Source organism: Haematobia irritans, chromosome 5, assembly GCF_050003625.1.
Source record: "Haematobia irritans isolate KBUSLIRL chromosome 5, ASM5000362v1, whole genome shotgun sequence".
NCBI classification, from domain to species: domain Eukaryota; kingdom Metazoa; phylum Arthropoda; class Insecta; order Diptera; family Muscidae; genus Haematobia; species Haematobia irritans.
The window spans coordinates 109,547,752-109,569,014 of NC_134401.1; the positions used below are offsets into that span (position 1 = coordinate 109,547,752).

At 27.9% G+C, this 21,263-nt stretch overlaps 1 protein-coding gene across 2 annotated transcripts in view; it reads left to right on the forward strand.

Moving 5' to 3' along the window:
• LOC142238399 (protein qui-1) overlaps positions 1–20,634 on the forward strand; it is a 257,385-nt gene extending 236,751 nt beyond the window's left edge. For both annotated transcript variants that reach the window (XM_075310038.1, XM_075310039.1), the window contains one exon: positions 20,391–20,634. In XM_075310038.1, the coding sequence (XP_075166153.1) occupies positions 20,391–20,425 (35 nt within the window). In that variant the 3' untranslated portion in view covers positions 20,426–20,634. The remainder of the gene's footprint in view (positions 1–20,390) is intronic.
• The last annotated feature ends 629 nt before the right edge of the window (positions 20,635–21,263 follow it).

Genomic DNA, 21,263 nt, shown 5'->3' on the forward strand with positions numbered 1-21,263 from the left:
GGCATGTTGGCTGTGATCAGTTTGTTACACGTTTTTTCGGAATAAATTGTCAAAAATTACGCATTTTTAATTTGGTTTATTAACTTTGTCATTCCGCTTGTAACACATCGAAATATAGGTCTCAGATCCCATCAAGTATATATTCTGGGTCTTGGTTATATTCTGAATCGATCTAGGATGTCCGTCCTTCAGCCCGGCTGTCCGTCCGCCCGTCCGCTATCTTTCGAACGAAACAAGCGATCGGCTTGAAACATGGCACAAGTAGTTGCTACACGCAAAAAAATAATTCTTTCCTCCCAAACGAAATTTTAGACAAACAAAGTTCGTTTCTCATTTGCTTTTCGCTGTAAGGAAGTGTATTTTGAAGAAAAGTATATACTTTTTGTGATAAACGTTTATTCTTTTCCAGGATGTAAAAACAATTTCATAAAGACTAACTCAAAAAAAAATTTTTTCTGGCTAATTGCATTTTCCCTCACATCTTTCTCACTTCCACGAAGATTTTTAGTTCTTAGCACCTTTTTCTGTAATACAAACAATGTAGAAGAAATTATACGATTTTATAAATTTTTAAAATTTTTTTACCTTTCGCCTGGACGGAGAATCGAACCGCGGACCATGCACTTTGTAAGCCAACACACTAACCACTGAGCTATGTACCTGTTATGGTCATCAAGAGATAAATATCCATATAAGTTATATTTATATAGCATAGCTTGCGGCGCCCACGAACCGAATAAACAAAGTTTATTTAACAGAAACAAACATTTAGTTTGGCACCGTGGAGCAGTGGTTGCTATGTCTAACTCTCATGCCAAGGGTCGTGGGTTCGATCCCTGCTTCGACCAAAGTTTTTTTTTTTTTACATACATTCTACATATGTTCGGAAGATTCCGAAAAAAAATGTTCCACATTACATTGTACTATATTAAATTTTGAACTGTAAAATGTGTTTTATTAAAGACCAAAAGTCAGAAAAGAAGAGTGTTTGATATAAACGAAATGGACTCTGTTGTTGTTTCAAAAATAACTTTTTTTATTGAAAAAATAAAAACTTTGTAACAAATGAATTTTTTTGGTGATAAAAGTTTAAAATTTTCGAAGCAATTCAAAACAACTCTTACAAAAGAAAAACGTTTTCGGTACACGTTTTCCAAACGTTTTTTTATTCTTTGCGTGTATTTATGTAGGTCGGATGATATTACAAATTGGTTACATCGGAAAAAAATTGGGCCACATCGGCCCATAATTATATATATACTCGTATAGCCCCCATGTAAACCAATGACCAGATTTTACATCAGGAACTTCTTGGAGGATCATACAAAAATTGTTTCGTATCGGTCCATAATTACATATATAGTTCCCATATAAACCAACACCAGAAAATCTAATTTCGGAAGCTTCATGGACGAACAAATTTCATCTGATCCGGTTGAAATTTAGCGAAAAATTGTTCATATTGATTCATAATTATTCTACTGGAAATCAACCCCAGGACCGGTACAGGACAGTCCCTCTTCTGGTCAAAACGTATGGAAGGTACCAGTCACTTTAACATGGGTTTTTCATTGACGGGGTAAATTTACACAATAGGACACGTCTTGGACTCATTCCAAAAGACACGTCCTAAGACATCTTAGTAGGATTACTCCACAGACAGAACCTCATGAAATAGTCTGGAACAAACTCTCCACGAGAAAGGAAAAACTTTTGCAATATATAGAACAATAATTGTGTTTCAGAAAAATGGGTGGGTCCAATAAGATTTTTACTCGTATATTGAGAGAGTATAGCAATTATATAAAAATTTTATTTTAATTATATAAAAATTTAAAAATGACGATAAACATTGATACCAGTACTGTGATAGGTCCATTAGTAGCAATTTGCACCAATTTCCCCGTAGCGGAAATTTATAGATCCTCCTACCACAACCCAAGTTATATTTTATGTAATCTACGTTGGAGGATACACAAGATTCGGCCTGGCCGAACTTTCGGTCTTATTTACTTTTTTTTTCTTTTAATTGCGTTCAATTTCCAAGGCCAATTCGACTTTTCTTTTTTTTCATTAAAAAATCGATTAATCGATAATATCAAAAGTCGATTAACCTCTATGAATCTTAGGACAACTTTTATATCCCTAGTGAAGAAAATCCCCACATATTCAAAACTTAAATTAAGGTAAGTTATTATTTTATTTCACAATACAAATTATTGTAAAATTTTCTATATACATTTTTTTTTCTAAAAAGCGTTTCGTTAATATTACATAAAACAAGAAAATTCGATATTATTCAATTTTATTAATGACCCAAATGTTTCCCAATGTATTGTGTATGATTAAAAAAAAAACAAAGACCGGAAATTATTTAAAATAATTTATTCGTTATCTCAGTGTTGATTATTAATAAAAAATAAAAAAACTTCCTTTTCGTATATGTTTTAAAATTGAATGCCATACCACCATTCATATATCATTCATTTTAGATAAGATGAAAATTTGCCACTAATCAACATTCAATAATTTTTCCTATTCTTCCCCCTTAATCAATACAATTTCAATAATGAACCCACAACTTATTCTATTGACTTCATACATAAAAAAATATAATTGCAAAATTTCCACACCAGTGCATTCTAAAACCAGTTCCCGTAGCTCCTTGCCGATTACCTAAATTTGAAGTATCCACTGAAGCATCTTGAAATTAGCATCAATAATCCGCAAAAAATAATCAAAAAATAATTGGAATGTGCTACGATCCCTTTAGAGATTATAAAAACGCAAACAATTAATTATTAAAAAGAGGAATGATAAATGTTAAAAAACCATTCACAACAATACCAAATCACGTTTTTTCTAGTTTTTAATAATCCCTTTTTTCTATTTTCTAAGCTTGATTTTCCAAAAAAAAAGTTTCCCTTCTACCTATCGAATTGGAAATAAAAAAAAAACATAAAAAAATAGAATGATTTTCTTTAATTGGTATGAATTTTGTTAAAAATGCATTTTCTTCTAGATGAATTCCCCGACTTTTAAAACTGAAGCTATAGACACTTTCAATCAAACACTCCATTACATCTCAAACAATTGGAAATAAAAATTCTACAATAAAATTTAACACAAAATGTTTGCAACAAAAACACACACCCAAAATTGAATACCTCAAAACTATAAGCTGAATTGTTTAAATAAATAAAAAAATACAAGTATAAAAAATATTTAGCCAAACAAAAACTATACACAAAACTTGAATCATATAAAAGGATTTTTGAATCACACCCTATACAAGAAAAACAAAATTATGGAGTAATTTTTTTTAAATGATCCATTTGATGACAAACAATGTAAGTATCATACAAAAAATTACTCTTAACGTTTCTATGCATTTAGATGATGAATTTGTATTTATTTTTTTTCTATTTTATTAGAGCTTAGTATAGATGAAATTGCTTTTTTCTCTTTAGATTGTCAATGTCACCACAAATACACATATAGTTATAGTTCAGCTTTAATTTGTATGTCCTTGAAACACTAAAAATAAACAAATCATAATTGGAATGGTAGCCTAAATGCATTCAAATGTTTAGTTGCTTTTTTTAGATTTTTTTTATTTTTAAAATTTAATGGCGTATTTATAAAAAATTACATTAAAAACATTTTGATAGAATCTATACCTATTTAGCATTAAAAATTATTATATGAAATTTAAAAATATGACGCGTAAAATTGTTTACGAAATATGCATTACTAGAAACCTATTTTTATTTGATATAAATTTTTTAATTAAACAGCAGACATTTGGATCACCAATCTAATAGTCGCTTGCTATTAATTGCAATCTTTCAAAAAAAAATCGAACTTTTTTTTCAATATGAGAAACAACTGACGACCACGGTCCCTACTCAAACCAAAAATAATCTATCAAAATTTGGAGAAAATTTTACCAAAAAAATACAAAATAAAAAAGTCAATATTTTATTTCTATAGTCAATATTGTCAAAATTTTATTTCTATAGACAATTTTGTCAAAATTTTATTTCTCTAGATATTTTAATCAAAATTTTATTTCTATAGAAAATTTTGTCAAAATTTTACTTATATAGAAAATTTTGTCAAAATTTTATTTCGATAGAAAATTTTGTCAAAATTTTATTTCGAACATATACACGGATGAAAAATACTGTTTTTCATATGTTTGGCTATAAACATTATATGTTTGGAACACAAATTTTTAAACACAATATTTTTGAGTGCAAGCATATAATGTTCATAAACTAGCATAACATGTTTGGGACATATATGTTAATATGTTAGAACATATTATGTTTGGGACATAAAATGTTTGTAAATATAATATGCTTGAATGCAAACATATATTAATTTAGAAATAGCCTATAAACATATATGTGTTTAGTAGCTTGGAGCGCTATTTAACAGGGAGCGATATTGAATTAAGTTGGTGGTTGTTGCTTGTTATTACAAAATTAACATTTTATTTTTCCTTGGGCAATTGATCATCTACTTCTTTGATCCTTACAACCTGTGTGGTCCGCTGTTCGAATCCCCGTCCGGCAAAAGGTAAAATTAAAATAAAAAAAATCATAAAATTGAATAATTTCTTCTACAATGTTTGTATTACAGAAAAAGGTACTAAGAACTAAAAAATCTCGTGGAAGTGAGAAAGATGTCGGGGAATATACAATTGGGCAGAAACAAAATTTCGAGCTTTCAGGTCGAAAACCTATGTTGTTAGCACCTATATTACCTGTTTATTTCCATAATTCATTATGATTGTAAATATATAAATAAATAAATAAAATTTTGAGCACAATATTGTTTGGGAGAATTTTTTTAAGCATATAATATTTTTGGGTGCAAAATGCTTCCAAACATATTATATGGTCACATAATAACATATTGTTTTTTGGAAGACAACATTATTGAATTTGGATGCAAAAATACAAAATGTTTGGAACTTAGACTACCCAAACATATATTGTTTAGACCAATATGCTTTCAAACATATTATATATTGGAAGAGATCAAACATATAAATGTTTGGGCAATACCCAAAAATATATATGCTTGAAGCAAAATATGTTTGGGAGTATATGTTACAGAAGCGATTTTTTGTGAGCGTGTAGAAAATTTTGTCACACTTTTATTTCTATAAAAAAAATTTTCAAAATTTTAATTCTATAGAAAATTTTGTCAAAATTTTAATTCTACAGAAAATTTTGTCAAAATTTTATTTCTATGGCACATTTTGTCAAAATTTCATTTCTATAGATATTTTAATCAAAATTTTATTTCTATAGACAAATTTGTCAAAATTTTATTTCTATAAAGATTTTGTAAAAATTTTATTTCTATAGAAAATTTTGTCAAAATTTTATTTCTATAGAAAATTTTGTCAAAATTTTATTTCTATAGACATTTTGTCAAAATTTTATTTCTATAGAAAATTCTGTCAAAATTTTATTTCTATAGAAAATTTTGCCAAAACTTTATTTCTATAGAAAATTTTGTCAAAATTTTATTTCTATAAAAAATTCTGACAAAATTTTATTTCTATAGAAAATTTTGCCAAAACTTTATTTCTATAGAAAATTTTGTCACTATTTTATTTCTATAGACAATTTTATCAAAATTTTATTTCTATAGACAATTTTGTAAAAATTTTATTTCTATAGAAAATTTTGTCAAAATTTTATTTCCATAGACAATTTTGTCAAAATTTTATTTCTATAGAACATGTTGTCAACATTTTATATCTATTGAAAATTTGGTCAAAATTTTATTTCTATAAAAAATTTAGACAAAAGTTTATTTCTATAGAACATTTTGTCAAAATTTTATTTCTATAGAAAATGTTGTCAAAATTTTATTTCTATAGAAAATTTTGTCAAAATTTTATTTCTATCGAAAATTTGTCAACATTTTATTTCTATAAAAAATTTGTCAAAATTTTAATTCTATAGAAAATTTTGTCAAAATTTTAATTCTATAGAAAATTTTGTCAAAATTTTAATTCTATAGAAAATTTTGTCAAAATTTTATTTCTATAAAAAATTTTGTCAAAATTTTATTTCTATAGAAAATTTTGTCAAAATTTTATTTCTATAGACAATTTTGTCAAAATTTTATTTCTATAAAAAATTCTGACAAAATTTTATTTCTATAGAAAATTTTGCCAAAACTTTATTTCTATAGAAAATTTTGTCAATATTTTATTTCTATAGATATTTTAATCAAAATTTTATTTCTATAGAAAATTTGTCAACATTTTATTTTTATAAAAAATTTGTCAAAATTTTAATTCTATAGAAAATTTTGTCAAAATTTTATTTCTATAGAAAATTTTGTCAAAATTTCATTTCTATAGAAAATTTTGTCAAAATTTCATTTCTATAAATATTTTAATCAAAACTTAATTTATATAGAAAATTTTGTCAAAATTTGATTTCTATAGATAATTTTGTCAAAATTTTATTTCTATAAAAAAGTTTGTCGAAATTTTATTTCTATAGAAAATTTTGTCAAAATTTTATTTCTATAGAAAATTTTGTCAATATTTTATTTCGTTATTGTTGTTTTTGATCTCAGCTTAAAGCCATGCATTGACTAAACTACAAGTGTAGCTTAACCAACAGAGGAAAAGTATGCTTGTCAAATTTATTTGGGCAAAGCCCTATAGACTGCAAGATGGTTGGATGTACAGCTGTTTCGGAATTACCACATTCCTCATCAGCATCCTCTACTTGTAGCAAAACTATCAACCAATTATCAGAATAAATTCGGGTAATTCACTCAACCCAAAGTGAACTACACTTGAACCTTCCGAAAAAGGGGTTTGATAGTCGCCTACTGCCTAAAACAAATTTGCAAGCATATCTCTTTTCCTTTGCCAAACTCAAATCATCGATTTGAATGTAAATGGCTGGGTTTGTTTTTGAGCGTGCTTCCTCTATCTTCATTCGTTTTGTTTGTTATTGTTAGCTTCTCTTCAATCGTTATTGCTGTTTTTGATCTCAGCTTAAAGCCATGCATTGACTAAACTACAAGTGTAGCTTAACCAACAGAGGAAAAGTATGCTTGTCAAATTCTGATAATATTCTGATAATTGGTTGATAATTTTGCTGCAAGTAGAGGATGCTGATGAGGAATGTGGTAATTCCGAAACAGCTGTACATCCAACCATCTTGCAGTCTATAGGGCTTTGCCCAAATAAATTTGACAAGCATACTTTTCCTCTCTTGGTTAAGCTACACTTGTAGTTTAGTCAATGCATGGCTTTAAGCTGAGATCAAAAACAACAATAACGATTGAAGAGAAGCCAACAATAACAAACAATATTTTATTTCTATAGAAAACTTTGTCAAAATTTTATTTCTGTAGAAAATATTACCAAAATTTTATTTCTATAGAAAATATGCTCAAAATTTTATTTCTACAGAAAATTTTGTCAAAATTTTATTTCCATAGAAAATTTTAATTCTATAAAAAATTGTGTCAAATTTTATTTCTATAGAAAATTTTGTCAAAATTTTATTTCTATAGAAAATTTTGTAAAAATTTTATTTCTACACGCAAAGAAAAAAAACGTTTGGAAAACGTGTACCGAAAACGTTTTTCTTTTGTTAGAGTTTTTTGAATTGCTTCGAAAATTTTAAACTTTTATCACCAAAAAAATTCGTTTGTTACAAAATTTTTATTTTTTCAATAAAAAAAGTTATTTTTGAAATAACATCACAGTCCATTTCGTTTATATCAAACACTGTTCTTTTCTGACTTTAGGTCTTTAATAAGACACATTTTACAGTTCAAAATTTAATATAGTACAATGTAATGTTGAACATTTTTTCGGAATCTTCCGAATATATCTGGAATATATGTAAAAAAAAAAAACAAAAGCAAAAAAAAAACTTTGGCCGAAGCAGGGATCGAACCCACGACCCTTGGCATGAGAGTCGGACGTAGCTACCACTGCTCCACGGTGCCAAACTAACTGTTTGTTTCTGTTAAATAAACTTTGTTTATTCGGTTCTTGGGCGCCGCAAGCTATGCTATATAAATATAACTTATATGGATATTTATCTATTGATGACCATAACAGGTACATAGCTCAGTGGTTAGTGTGTTGGCTTACAATGTGCATGGTCCGCGGTTCGATTCTCCGTCCAGGCGAAAGGTAAAAAAAATTTTAAAAATTTATAAAATCGTATAATTTCTTCTACATTGTTGGTATTACAGGAAAAGGTGTTAAGAACTAAAAATCCTCATGGTTGTGAGAAAGATGTGAGGGACAATGCAATTAGCAAGAAAATAATGTTTTTTTTTGAGCTAGTCTTTATGAAATTGTTTTTACATCCTGGAAAAGAATAAACGTTTATCACAAAAAGTATATACTTTTCTTCCAAATACACTTCCTTACAGCGAAAAGCAAATGAGAAACGAACTTTGTTTGTCTAAAATTTCGTTTGGGAGGAAAGAATTATTTTTTTGCGTGTATAGAACAATTTGTCAAAATTTTATTTCTAGAGAAAAATTTGTCAAAATATTATTTCTATAGAAAATTTTGTCAAAATTTTATTTCTATAGAAAATTTTGTAAAAATTTTATTTCTATAGAAATTTTTGTCAAAATTTTATTTCTACATAAATTTTTGTCAAGATTTTATTTCTATAGAAAATTTTGTCCCAATTTTATTTCTATAGAAAATTTTTTCAAAATTTTATTTCTATAGAAATTTTTGTCAAGATTTTGTTTCTATAAAAAATTTTGTCAAAATTTTATTTCTATAGAAAATTTTGCCAAAACTTTATTTCTATAGAAAATTTTGTCAATATTTTATTTCTATATAAAATTTTGTCACAATTTTATTTCTATATAAAATTTTGTCAAAATTTTATGTCTATAGAAAATTTTGTCAATATTTTATTTCTACAGACAATTTTGTCAAAATTTTATTTCTATAGAAAATGTTGTCAAAATTTTATTTCTCTAGATGTTTTAATCAAAATTGTATTTCTATAGAAAATGTCAAAATGTTATTTCTCTAGATATTTTAATCAAAATTTTATTTCTATAGAAAATTTTGTCAAAATTTTATTTCTATAGAAAATGTTGTCAACATTTTATTTTGTCAAAATTTTATTTCTATAGAAAATTTTGTCAAAAGTTTATTTCTATGGCAAATTTTGTCAAAATTTCATTTCTATAGATATTTTAATCAAAATTTTATTTCTATATAAAATTTTGTCAAGATATTATTTCTATAGAAAATTTTGTTAAAATTTTATTCCTATACAACAATTTGTCAAAATTTTATTTCTATAGAAAATTTTGTCAAAATTTTATTTCTATAGAAAATTTTGTCAAAATTTTATTTCTATAGAAATTTTTGTCAAAATTTTATTTCTATAGAAAATTTTGCCAAAATTTTATTTCTATAGAATATTTTGTCAAAATTTTATTTCTATAGAAAATTTTGTAAAAATTTTATTTCTATAGAAATTTTTGTCAAAATTTTATTTCTATAGAAATTTTTGTCAAGATTTTATTTCTATAGAAAATTTTGTCCGAATTTTATTTCTATAGAAAATTTTTTCAAAATTTTATTTCTATAGAAATTTTTGTCAAGATTTTATTTCTATAAAAAATTTTGTCAAAATTTTATTTCTATAGAAAATTTTTCCAAAACTTTATTTCTATAGAAAATTTTGTCAATATTTTATTTCTATATAAAATTTTGTCAAAATTTTATGTCTATAGAAAATTTTGTCAATATTTTTTTTCTATAGACAATTTTGTCAAAATTTTATTTCTATAGAAAATGTTGTCAAAATTTAATTTCTCTAGATATTTTAATCAAAATTTTATTTCTATAGAAAATGTCAAAATGTTATTTCTCTAGATATTTTAATCAAAATTTTATTTCTATAGAAAATTTTGTCAAAATTTTATTTCTATAGAAAATGTTGTCAACATTTTATTTTGTCAAAATTTTATTTCTTTAGAAAATTTTGTCAAAAGTTTATTTCTATGGCAAATTTTGTCAAAATTTCATTTCTATAGACATTTTAATCAAAATTTTATTTCTATATAAAATTTTGTCAAGATATTATTTCTATAGAAAATTTTGTCAAAATTTTATTTCTATAGAAAATTTTGTTAAAATTTTATTCCTATACAACAATTTGTCAAAATTTAATTTCTATAGAAAATTTTGTCAAAATTTTATTTCTATAGAAAATTTTGTCAAAATTTTATTTCTATAGAATTTTTTGTCAAAATTTTATTTCTATAGAAAATTTTGTCAAAATTTTATTTCCATAGAACATTTTGTCAACATTTTATTTCCATAGAAATTTTTCTTATAATTTTATTTCTGTACAACAATTTTGTCAAAATTTTATTTCTGTAGAAAATATTACCAAAATTTTATTTCTATAGAAAATATTCTCAAAATTTTATTTCTATAGAAAATTTTGTCAAAATTTTATTTCCATAGAAAATTTTAATTCTATAAAAAATTGTGTCAAAATTTTATTTCTATCAACAAGTTTCTCAAAATTTTATTTCTATAGAAAATTTTGTCAAAATTTTATTTCTCTAGATATTTTAATGAAAATTTTATTTCTATAGAAAATTTTGTCAAAATTTTATTTCTCTAGATATTTTAATGAAAATTTTATTTCTATAGAAAATTTTGTCAAAATTGTATTTCTATCGGAAATTTTGTCAACATTTTATTTTGTCAAAATTTTATTTCTATAGAAAATTTTGTCAAAATTTTATTTCTATCGAAAATTTTTTCAAAATTTCATTTCTATAGAAAATTTTCTCAAAATGTTATTTGTCAAAGTTTTAATTGCATAGAAAATTTTGTCAAAACTTTATTTCTATAGGAAACTTTCTCAAAATGTTATTTCTGTAGAAAAATTTTGTCAACATTTCATTTCTATATAAAATTTTGGCAAAATTCTGTAGAAAAATTTTAACAAAATTTTATTTCATTAGTGTTTTGTTTTTCATTGTAGGTTTGTACTTCAATCATATTTGTTGTTTTGATCTCAGCTTTAAAACCATTTTGTTGACTAAACTACAAGAGTAGCTTAACCAACAAAGGAAAAGAATGTTTGTAAAATTTATTTGGACAAAGCCCTATAGACTGCAAGATGGTTGGATGGGTGCACGTTTCGGAATTACCACATTCCTCATCAGCATCCTCTACTTGCAGCAAAACTATCAACCAATTAACAGACACCATTTAAAATAACACTAGTTTTTTTTCACGTACATTTGATGAGATGTGACTTTTCTTATGTATTTTGATCTGCTGAATTCGAAAAAAAAGTTTAAACATTTTTTTTATGGAACAGTTTTTATGTTTAGTTTTTCGCTCTTTTTTCATTAAAAACCAAATTATATCTCGAGTTAGAAATGTTCGATTATATAGCTGTTGGCAAGAGCAAAGTGTTTCGTAGCATCCATGCTATGTTCTCGAAAAGAATGTATCCGACTTCGGCAACCATGTATATGTTTCCCGAGAAAACAACATTTTTGCGACAAAAATGTACCAAACATAACATTTTACTCTTGAAACATCTTTGGGGTGATCATATTCTTTCTCTGCGTGTAATTGTAACATATCTTAATATTGGAAGAGTTTCAACATTTAAGAACAGTGGCCATAAAATATTTAAACACTCCGCCGACAAGTGTGGTCAGCGAACAATTGGCCAGTACTGCGGAGCGTCATTTTACCGTAAGAGTATCAAGTTTGCATGGAGAAAATGTACAAAATATCCTTTGTTGTCATTATAATATCAAAGTATTGATTTTTGAATACTAAATAGTCAGAAAGTTCTAAAAGAATATAATAAGACATGGAATAAATACCTTTTAGCTGATTATTGCTTTTTGGGTGCTTGGGTCGAGCTCTATAATCCTGCAAACAAATTGTCCCAAAAACAGCAATAAAAATGTTCCATTTGGATCCACACTTTTTGCAAAATCGGATTAGAAACAATGCATTTTACATAAGCAGGAACCCATACTTTTAGGCATTCATAGACAGGAAACCATTCTTTTAGGCATCTGGTGCAAATTTCCGATTTCATTTGAAAAAATAAGAAAACAACAAAATAAAATAAAAAATTAAACATGCTAAAAAAAATATGCAAGTCTGCCAAGAAATGTCTCAGCACTCTTTTCAAATAATTTTTTGGAATTCACAGTGTTTCTTAAATGTTTTCACTATCTTTTATAGCCAGTAAAATTAAAAAAAAATAAATAAATAAAAGTTAATGTCTGGAAGAGCCTTCTTCGATGTACATTAATTGCAAGGACTTGAAAAGAATTTCCAAAATTGTGTACTGGGTAATTTATATTCAACTAGCGTAACCCGGCCCGCTTCGCTGCGCCTTCAGAAGGGTATTTGTAGGAACATTTTGCGTTAACTTACACACAAAAAATTTTTTCTCTGATTCAATCCCCAAATTAATTGATCCAATTAATTTTTTAATTGAAATGTCTTCAATCACGAAAATGATAGTATCAATCACAGTTTTAATTGGGCATAGAAAAAATTCTTGATTAAAAAATTAATTGATTTTTTCAGCAAAATTCAATTAATTTTTTAATTGATTCAATTAAAAATTTAATTGATGTTGATTGCAAAACGCAATTAATTTATTAATTAAAAAAGGTAACTATTTTTAATTACTTAGTTAGATTGGCTTAGAGTTTTTATTTGGATTAACAAATGATTGTTTGAAATACATTTTTAATTAAAAAAGTAAAAAAAAAAATCAGCACTTTTTTTAACTGAATTAGTCTTCCGAATTTGATTAAAAAGTTAATTGTATCAATTATTTTTTTTATTAAACATTTTAAAAATTTCAATCATTGACTTAATTAACTTAATGTTTCTATCATGATTAAAAAGTTAATTGTATCAATTAATTTATTAATTGAAAAAATTTTCAACTTCAATTAACTTTTTAATTGGAAATATTTTGGTGATATTTTTTTCTGTGTAGTCAACCATATCCTTCGTGCTGAAAACAAATTCGAAAAGATTTGAATTCTTTCAAACAAAAACAACTACTTGCTTTTTCGTTTATAGGTACAAATACGGTGGATATGCATATGTAACACGGTTCGTCTTAAACAATGTCGGAGAGAGGGTGTACCCTTTCCTCCAAATTTTTTAAATAATGTTCTGTAATCAAGTAGTTGGACAATCTTCTATATTTCTTGTGAATTTTAAGTGTGGTTTGTCAAGGAAAGGTATCCTTCTCCTCAACATATTTGAAAATTAAGCACTATATTATAATAACACAGAAAAAAATATCACCAAAATATTTCCAATTAAAAAGTTAATTGAATTTGAAATTTTTTTCAATTAATAAATTAATTGGTACAATTAACTTTTTAATCAAGATAGAAACATTAAGTTAATTAAGTCAATGATTGAAAATTTTAAAATTTTTAATTAAAAAGTTAATTGATACAATTAACTTTTAATCAAATTTGGAAGACTAAGTCAGTTTATGATGTTGATGAACATTTTTTTAAATTTTTAATTAATTCTTTTTTTCAAACAATCAATTGTTAATCCAAATAAAAATTCTAAGCCAATTCAGAATTTAATTGAAAATAGTTACCTTTTTTAATTAATAAATTAATTGAGTTTTGCAATCAACATCAATTAAATTTTTAATTGAATCAATTAAAAAATTAATTGAAATATGGCAATGAAATCAATTATTTTTTTAATCAAGAATTTTTTCTATGCCCAATTAAAACTGTGATTGATACTATCATTTTCGTGATTGAAGACATTTCAATTAAAAAATTAATTGGATCAATTAATTTCGTGATTGAATCAGAAAAAAAATTTTTTGTGTGAACATACAAAGAATTAATGTTTCCCATCCAATAAATCGGAAAAAGCAAAAGTAGTAAAAAAGTTTATCACATTAACATTTGCTAAAATGTTGGCTGCCAATTTCATGTAAATTTAAGTTCTTTACTAAAAAGAAGTCTGTACCGAGTTCCCATTTACGGACAATCCTCTACTTTTAATTTAAGAAAAAAAAGGGAACCCTCTCCCCACCTTCGCTCCACTCCAACCTGATATCGGACTATCACGTACCCTATATTAATTTCACAACTACTCAATGGTCCCTATAAATTCTATCGAAGTAAATCGACAAATTTTCCCCTCCCCAACCAGGTATCGAAAAATCATATACTAGTTTAAAAATCATGTATACACTTAATCACCTCCTCCCACGGTCCCTGTAAATTTCAAGTAGATTGGAGATGTTTAAATTTTGCTCTATTGTTTTAAAGGGACGTCACTTTCCCCGTTACAATATCGACAAACACCGTAGTGTATAGCACCCCTAACCTTCCCTGAAAATTCTTAAAACTTTCCTTCAAGTGTGGGGCAAGGTAGGTTGCCTCTTCGTTTATAACCTTCCCCCTCTGCCTTTGTAAATTTCAAGAAAACTTAAGAATTTTTGTTTTTTTTTTTTTGCAATTTTAGAGGAGGACCTCCTCCCCGATCAAATATCGAAAAGTTATGTAGCGTATCTTTTGTAAACGTCCCAGATCAAATATCAAATATCACAAAATCAGGTATCAACTATTAATATCGTAACCTCTCCCCAGTCCTCTGTAAATTTCAAGTAACTCGGTAAAGTTTAATTATTTCTCTGTACACAGAAAAAAATATCACCAAAATATTTCCAATTAAAAAAGTTAATTGAAGTTGAAAATTTTTTCAATTAATAAATTAATTGATACAATTAACTTTTTAATCATGATAGAAACATTAAGTTAATTAAGTCAATGATTGAAATTTTTAAAATGTTTAATTAAAAAATTAATTGATACAATTAACTTTTTAATCAAATTCGGAAGACTAATTCAGTTAAAAAAAGTGCTGTTTTTTTACTTTTTTAATTAAAAATGTATTTCAAACAATCATTTGTTAATCCAAATAAAAACTCTAAGCCAATCTAACTAAGTAATTAAAAATAGTTACCTTTTTAAAAATAGTTACCTTAATAAATTAATTGCGTTTTGCAATCAACATCAATTAAATTTTTAATTGAATCAATTAAAACATTAATTGAATTTTGCTGAAAAAATCAACTAATTTTTTAATCAAGAATTTTTTCTATGCCCAATTAAAACTGTGATTGATACTATCATTTTCGTGATTGAAGACATTTCAATTAAAAAATTAATTGGATCAATTAATTTGGTGATTGAATCAGAGAAAAAATTTTTTGTGTGTATGTACTTAAGAGAAGCGGATGCCTCCCTATGCCCTTTTATTATACCCTGCGCCACACTGTGGAACAGGGTATTATAAGTTAGTGCATATGTTTGCAACACCCAGAAGGAGACGAGATAGACACATAGTGTCTTTGGCAAAAAATGCTCAGGGTGGGCTCCTGAGTCGATATAGCCATGTCCGTCTGTCCGTGAACACATTTTTGTAATCAAAGTCTAGGTCGCAGTTTTAGTCCAATCGACTTCAAATTTGGCACAAGTATGTGTTTTGGCTCAGAATAGAACCCTATTGATTTTGGAAGAAATCACTTCAGATTTAGATATAGCTCCCATATATATCTTTCGCCCGATATGGACTAATATGGTCCCAGAAGCCAGAGTTTTACCCCAATTTGGTGGAAATTTTTCACTAGGAGTACAATTTGTAGCGTTATCAAGTGTGCCAAATTTTATTGAAATCGGTTCAGATTTAGATATAGCTCCCATATATAGCTTTCGCCCGATTTACACTCATATGACCACAGAGGCCAATTTTTAACTCCGATTTAGTTGAAATTTTGCACAGGGAGTAGAATTAGCATTGTAGCTATGCGTGCCAAATTTGGTTGAAATCGGTTCAGATTTAGATATAGCTCCAATATATAGCTTTCGGCCGATTTACACTCATATGACCACAGAGGCCAATTTTTTATTCCGATTTAGTTGAAATTTTGCACAGGGAGTAGAATTAGCATTGTAGCTATGCGTGCCAAATTTGGTTGAAATCGATTCAGATTTAGATATAGCTCCCATATATATGTTTTTCTGATATCGACAAAAATGGTTAAAATACCAACATTTTCCTTGTAAAATCGCCACTGCTTAGTCGAAAAGTTCTATAAAATGACTCTAATTTTCCTAAACTTCTAATACATATACAGTTGTGCTCAAAATAATAGTAGTGCTGTGCTGAATTTTTTTTTCTGCTTCTTCTATTCCTTCCACTAAAGGTTTATTTTATCTTTGTATTTATACCCACCACCATAGAATGGTGACGGGGGTATAATAAGTTTGTCATTCCGTTTGTAACACATCGAAATATCGATTTCCGACTATATAAAGTATATATATTCTTGATCAGGGAGAAATTCTAAGACGATATAACGATGTCCGTCTGTCCGTCTGTCTGTCTGTCTGTTGTAATCACGCTACAGTCTTCAATAATGAAGCAATCGTGCTGAAATTTTGCACAAACTCGTCTTTTGTCTGCAGGCAGATCAAGTTCGAAGATGGGCTATATCGGTCCAGGTTTTGATATAGTCCCCATATAAACCGACCTCCCGATTTGGGGTCTTGGGCTTATAGAAATCGTAGTTTTTATCCAATTTGCTTGAAATTTGAAATCTAGAGGTATTTTATGACCATAAAGAGGTATGCCAAAAATGGTGAGTATCGGTCCATATTTTAGTATAGCCCCCATATAAACCGACCTCCCGATTTGGGGTCTTGGGCTTATAGAAACCGTAGTTTTTATCCAATTTGTCTGAAATTGGAAATCTAGATGTATTTTAGGACCATAAAGAGGTGTGCTGAAAATGGTGAGTATCGGTCCATATTTTGGTATAGCCCCCATATAGACCGATTTCCCGATTTTACTTCTTGGGCTTCTAGAATCCGAAGTTTTTATCCTATTTGCCTAAAATATGAAATCTAGAGGTATTTTCGGGTCATGAAGAGGTGTGCCGAAAACGGTGAGTATCGGTCCATATTTTAGTATAGCCCCCATAAGAACGATCTCCCGATTTAACTCCTTGGGTTTCTAGAAACCGTAGTTTTTATTTGATTTGCCCGAAATTGTAAATATTCTGGCATTTTAGGCTCACAAAAACGTGTATCGGATTAAGTTTTTATCGGTCCATTGGGTAATGCCTCCATATAGACCGACTTCACTTCTTGAGGGAGTAGAAGGCGCACTGATCATGAAAATTGCTTGAAACTCAATGTAAAATTTCCAGATTTTACTTCTAAAGATATAAGATTTCAAATCAAGACGTTATTTTATAATTTTCTTGCACACTTACAAGAGATGTTAATGATTCCTCTAAAACTCAAACAAAAATGGTTTTTATAAATCCAGTCCTCATAGGTGAAATCTTTAAATTTATCTTCGGGAAGTGTCCTCAAGCCCTCCTGAAATTTAAAAGGAAACCCTAATATTTGGTTCATGGTGGTGGGTATTTAAGATTCGGCCCGGCCGAACTTGTTTATTATATCATTGTTTGGAGTGTGCATAATAAAAAAATACCGTTGGTTTAACTTCTGATGCTATTGTTGTTCGACATCGACATAAGAAGAATCCCTTTGCAAGCTCCAAAAAAAAAAAAAGGTTATAAGCTAGCTTACAAACAATTAAAAGACGAAAATAATTTAGCTGTCCATAGTCCAAGAAAATTCACTCTCCTTTCAAAAAAAACATATATCGAAAAGAATAAAGTATGCCCAAGAGGATTTCCATTGGTCAGTACAGAAATGGAGGAACATTGGATGGATGAGTCAAAAATGGTGCTTTATGATTGAAGAGGATCCCGTCTATATGTTCGGCAGCCTAAAAACACTGAGTACAGTACCAATTTTACGACAAAAACTGTAAATCACGATGGTGCTTTAATTTATTTGCTACTACTATTATTTTGAGCGCAGCTGTATATCGAGCGATAAATCATAAATAAACTTTTGCGAAGTTTCATTAAAATTGCTTCAGATTTTAATGTTTCCCATATTTGTTTTACTAACATTGTGTTCCACCCTAGTGCATAAGCCAACTTAAATTTTGAGTCTATAGATTTTGTAATAGTCTATCAAATTCTGTCCAGATCGAGTGATATTTAAATGTATGTATTTGGACAAACCTTTATATATAGCCCCCAACACATTTGACGGATGTGATATGGTATCGAAAATTTAGATCTACAAAGTGGTGCAGGGAATAATATAATCGGCCCCGCCCGACTTTAGACTTTTCTTACTTGTTTTTATTAAAAAAATCAGGAACCTGATATAAATTTCATAACTTCACCCATTTTTTCCGTAAAATTTCTGTCGGGGGAGTTTAGTTTTGTTTTCACTGTACTTTAAAAAAAAAGTCGGGCAAAGGGGTGGTCCCCCTCCCCGACCAAATATTGAAAAATAATGTAGCGGATTTTTGTCTAGATGCCAACCCCAACATTCAATGAAAATTTCAAGCAAATCGCATAATTTTGTTCCAAGTTTCAAAAAGTAGGGCAAGGGGGAGGTCCCCCTCCCCTTCCACATATGAAATCATCAGGTACACCATATTAATTCCATAATCTCACCGCATGTTCTCTGTAAATCTCCGATAATTCAGAGAAATTTAGTTTTTTTCACTGTACTTTAAAAAAGTCGAACAAAGGGGATGTCCCCCTCCGGCCCCAAATATCGAGATATAAAGTAGCGGATCTTTGTCTAGATGCCAACCCCAACCTTCAATGAAAATATCAAGCAAATCGGTCAACTTTGGTCCAATTTTCAAAAAGTCCGACAAAGGGGAGGTCCCCCTCCGCGACCAGGTGTCAAAACATGAGGTACTCTATTTTCACCACATGAACGTCCCCTACGATCTATGAAAGTTTCAAGTAAATCGGTTCAGCCGTTTCGGAGCCAACTCGGAACATACAAACAAACAAATAAACAAACATAGATTGAATTTTATATATACACGCAAAAAAATAATTCTTTCCTCCCAAACGAAATTTTAGACAAACAAAGTTCGTTTCTCATTTGCTTTTCGCTGTAAGGAAGTGTATTTGGGAGAAAAGTATATACTTTTTGTGATAAACGTTTATTCTTTTCCAGGATGTAAAAACAATTTCATAAGGACAAACTCAACAAAAAAAAAAAACATTGTTTTCTTGCTAATTGCATTTTCCCTCACATCTTTCTCACATCCACGATGTTTTTTAGTTCTTAACAACTTTTCCTGTAATACCAACAATGTAGAAGAAATTATACGATTTTATAAATTTTTAATTTTTTTTTTTACCTTTCGCCTGGACGGAGAATCGAACCGCGGACCATGCACTTTGTAAGCCAACACACTAACCACTGAGCTATGTACCTGTTATGGTCATCAATAGATAAATATCCATATACGTTATATTTATATAGCATAGCTTGCGGCGCCCACGTACCGAATAAACAAAGTTTATTTAACAGAAACAAACATTTAGTTTGGCACCGTGGTGCAGTGGTTGCTACGTCCGACTTGCATGCCAAGGGTCGTGGGTTCGATCCCTGCTTCGACCAAAGTTTTTTTTTGTTTTTTTTTATAACATATATTCCAGATATGTTCGGAAGATTCCGAACATTACATTGTAGTATATTAAATTTTGAACTGTAAAATGTGTCTTATTAAAGACCTAAAGTCAGAAAAGAACAGTGTTTGATATAAACGAATGGACTGTGTTGATGTTTCAAAAATAACTTTTTTTATTGAAAAAATAAAAATTTTGTAACAAACGAATTTTTTTGGTGATAAAAGTTTAAAATTTTCGAAGCAATTCAAAAAACTCTAACAAAAGAAAAACGTTTTCGGTACACGTTTTCCAAACGTTTTTTTTTTCTTTGCGTGTAGATTTACATGCACGAATTATCTAATGGCGATTTCGATTGGGAAAAAAGGTGCAACATTCTCGATATTGATTGCAAAATATCAAGGACACTATCCTAGATTTTGGATCCGGTATCCCTTACAATATTATGAATTAACAATAACTTTGGAATGATAATATCATTTGGGCGAAAAAACAATGAGGGAAAAAGTAGTGTAACACCAAGGCAACATATTTTTTGCGAAACAAAAACGCCCTAAGTTTCTTTTCGATCCATATATGGGAAATATTTTATATCGATTTAAAATATTAATATATCTTCTCTATATAGCAGAAATATTGCTTCTGTGGGTTATAGTTTCTATCAAAATGTTTTACAATATTTTCCAAATACCTATAAGCAAAATAAATCCATTTAAAATAATATATAAATTTATTTTATTATATTTCATCTATGCACAGATCATTTCTCTACAGGAGGAGGAGGATATCATTAAAGAGGATTAAGCAATAATTCCAGAGTAACATAATCTAATTGGAATATTCTGAGGAAACCAATTGAAAAGAAGGAGGAATATTAAGCATATGAAACTCTCTTCACCAAGAGCTTATGGAAAAAATATCATTCCAATGCCACCCACCCTTACATAGTCACAAAGAAGATGCCCTAAATAAAAATTCAAATAAACAAAAAAAAAACAAAGAACATCTTAAAAAACATTGCTGTTTTATGCATCCCTAGGCTTAAGTAGATTTTAATGTATTACATTTAAGATACATGAATATTAAGACAGAAAAAAAACACAAAACAAAAAGCAACAACTCAAGCAAAATGTAATGAAAAAGTCGTATCATATAACTTTTTTTAAAATCTAACAACTAAACCACCCGTGATTCTATTTTTTAAATTTTATTTGCCTAGACTAATAGGAAGTTTTTAATAACAATATGATGAGAATAAAAAGAATATGAATAAAATCTATGGTATTATTTTTTTTTAAGTTTCACCTTTTTATCTTTAAATGTATACAACTATTTTTCTAACTATTTATTGTTAACTAGAAAAGAAAGAGCAAAAATAAAAAAAAAAACAAACAAAACGTAGGCAAATTTACAATAAGAAAATATGAAAAAGAAAAATAAACACAAATCGCATTAAATAAAACAAAAAAAAAACCAAAGCAAATAAAACATATGCAAAAATAATAAGGGGTTAAAAGCTAAACTATGCTTATTTATAATAACAAAGAAATTTTCATTTAACCACAATAGCTACAACCAAATAAACCACTAATAATAATTACTTTTACTACCATAAAAGAATTTTAAGAAAAT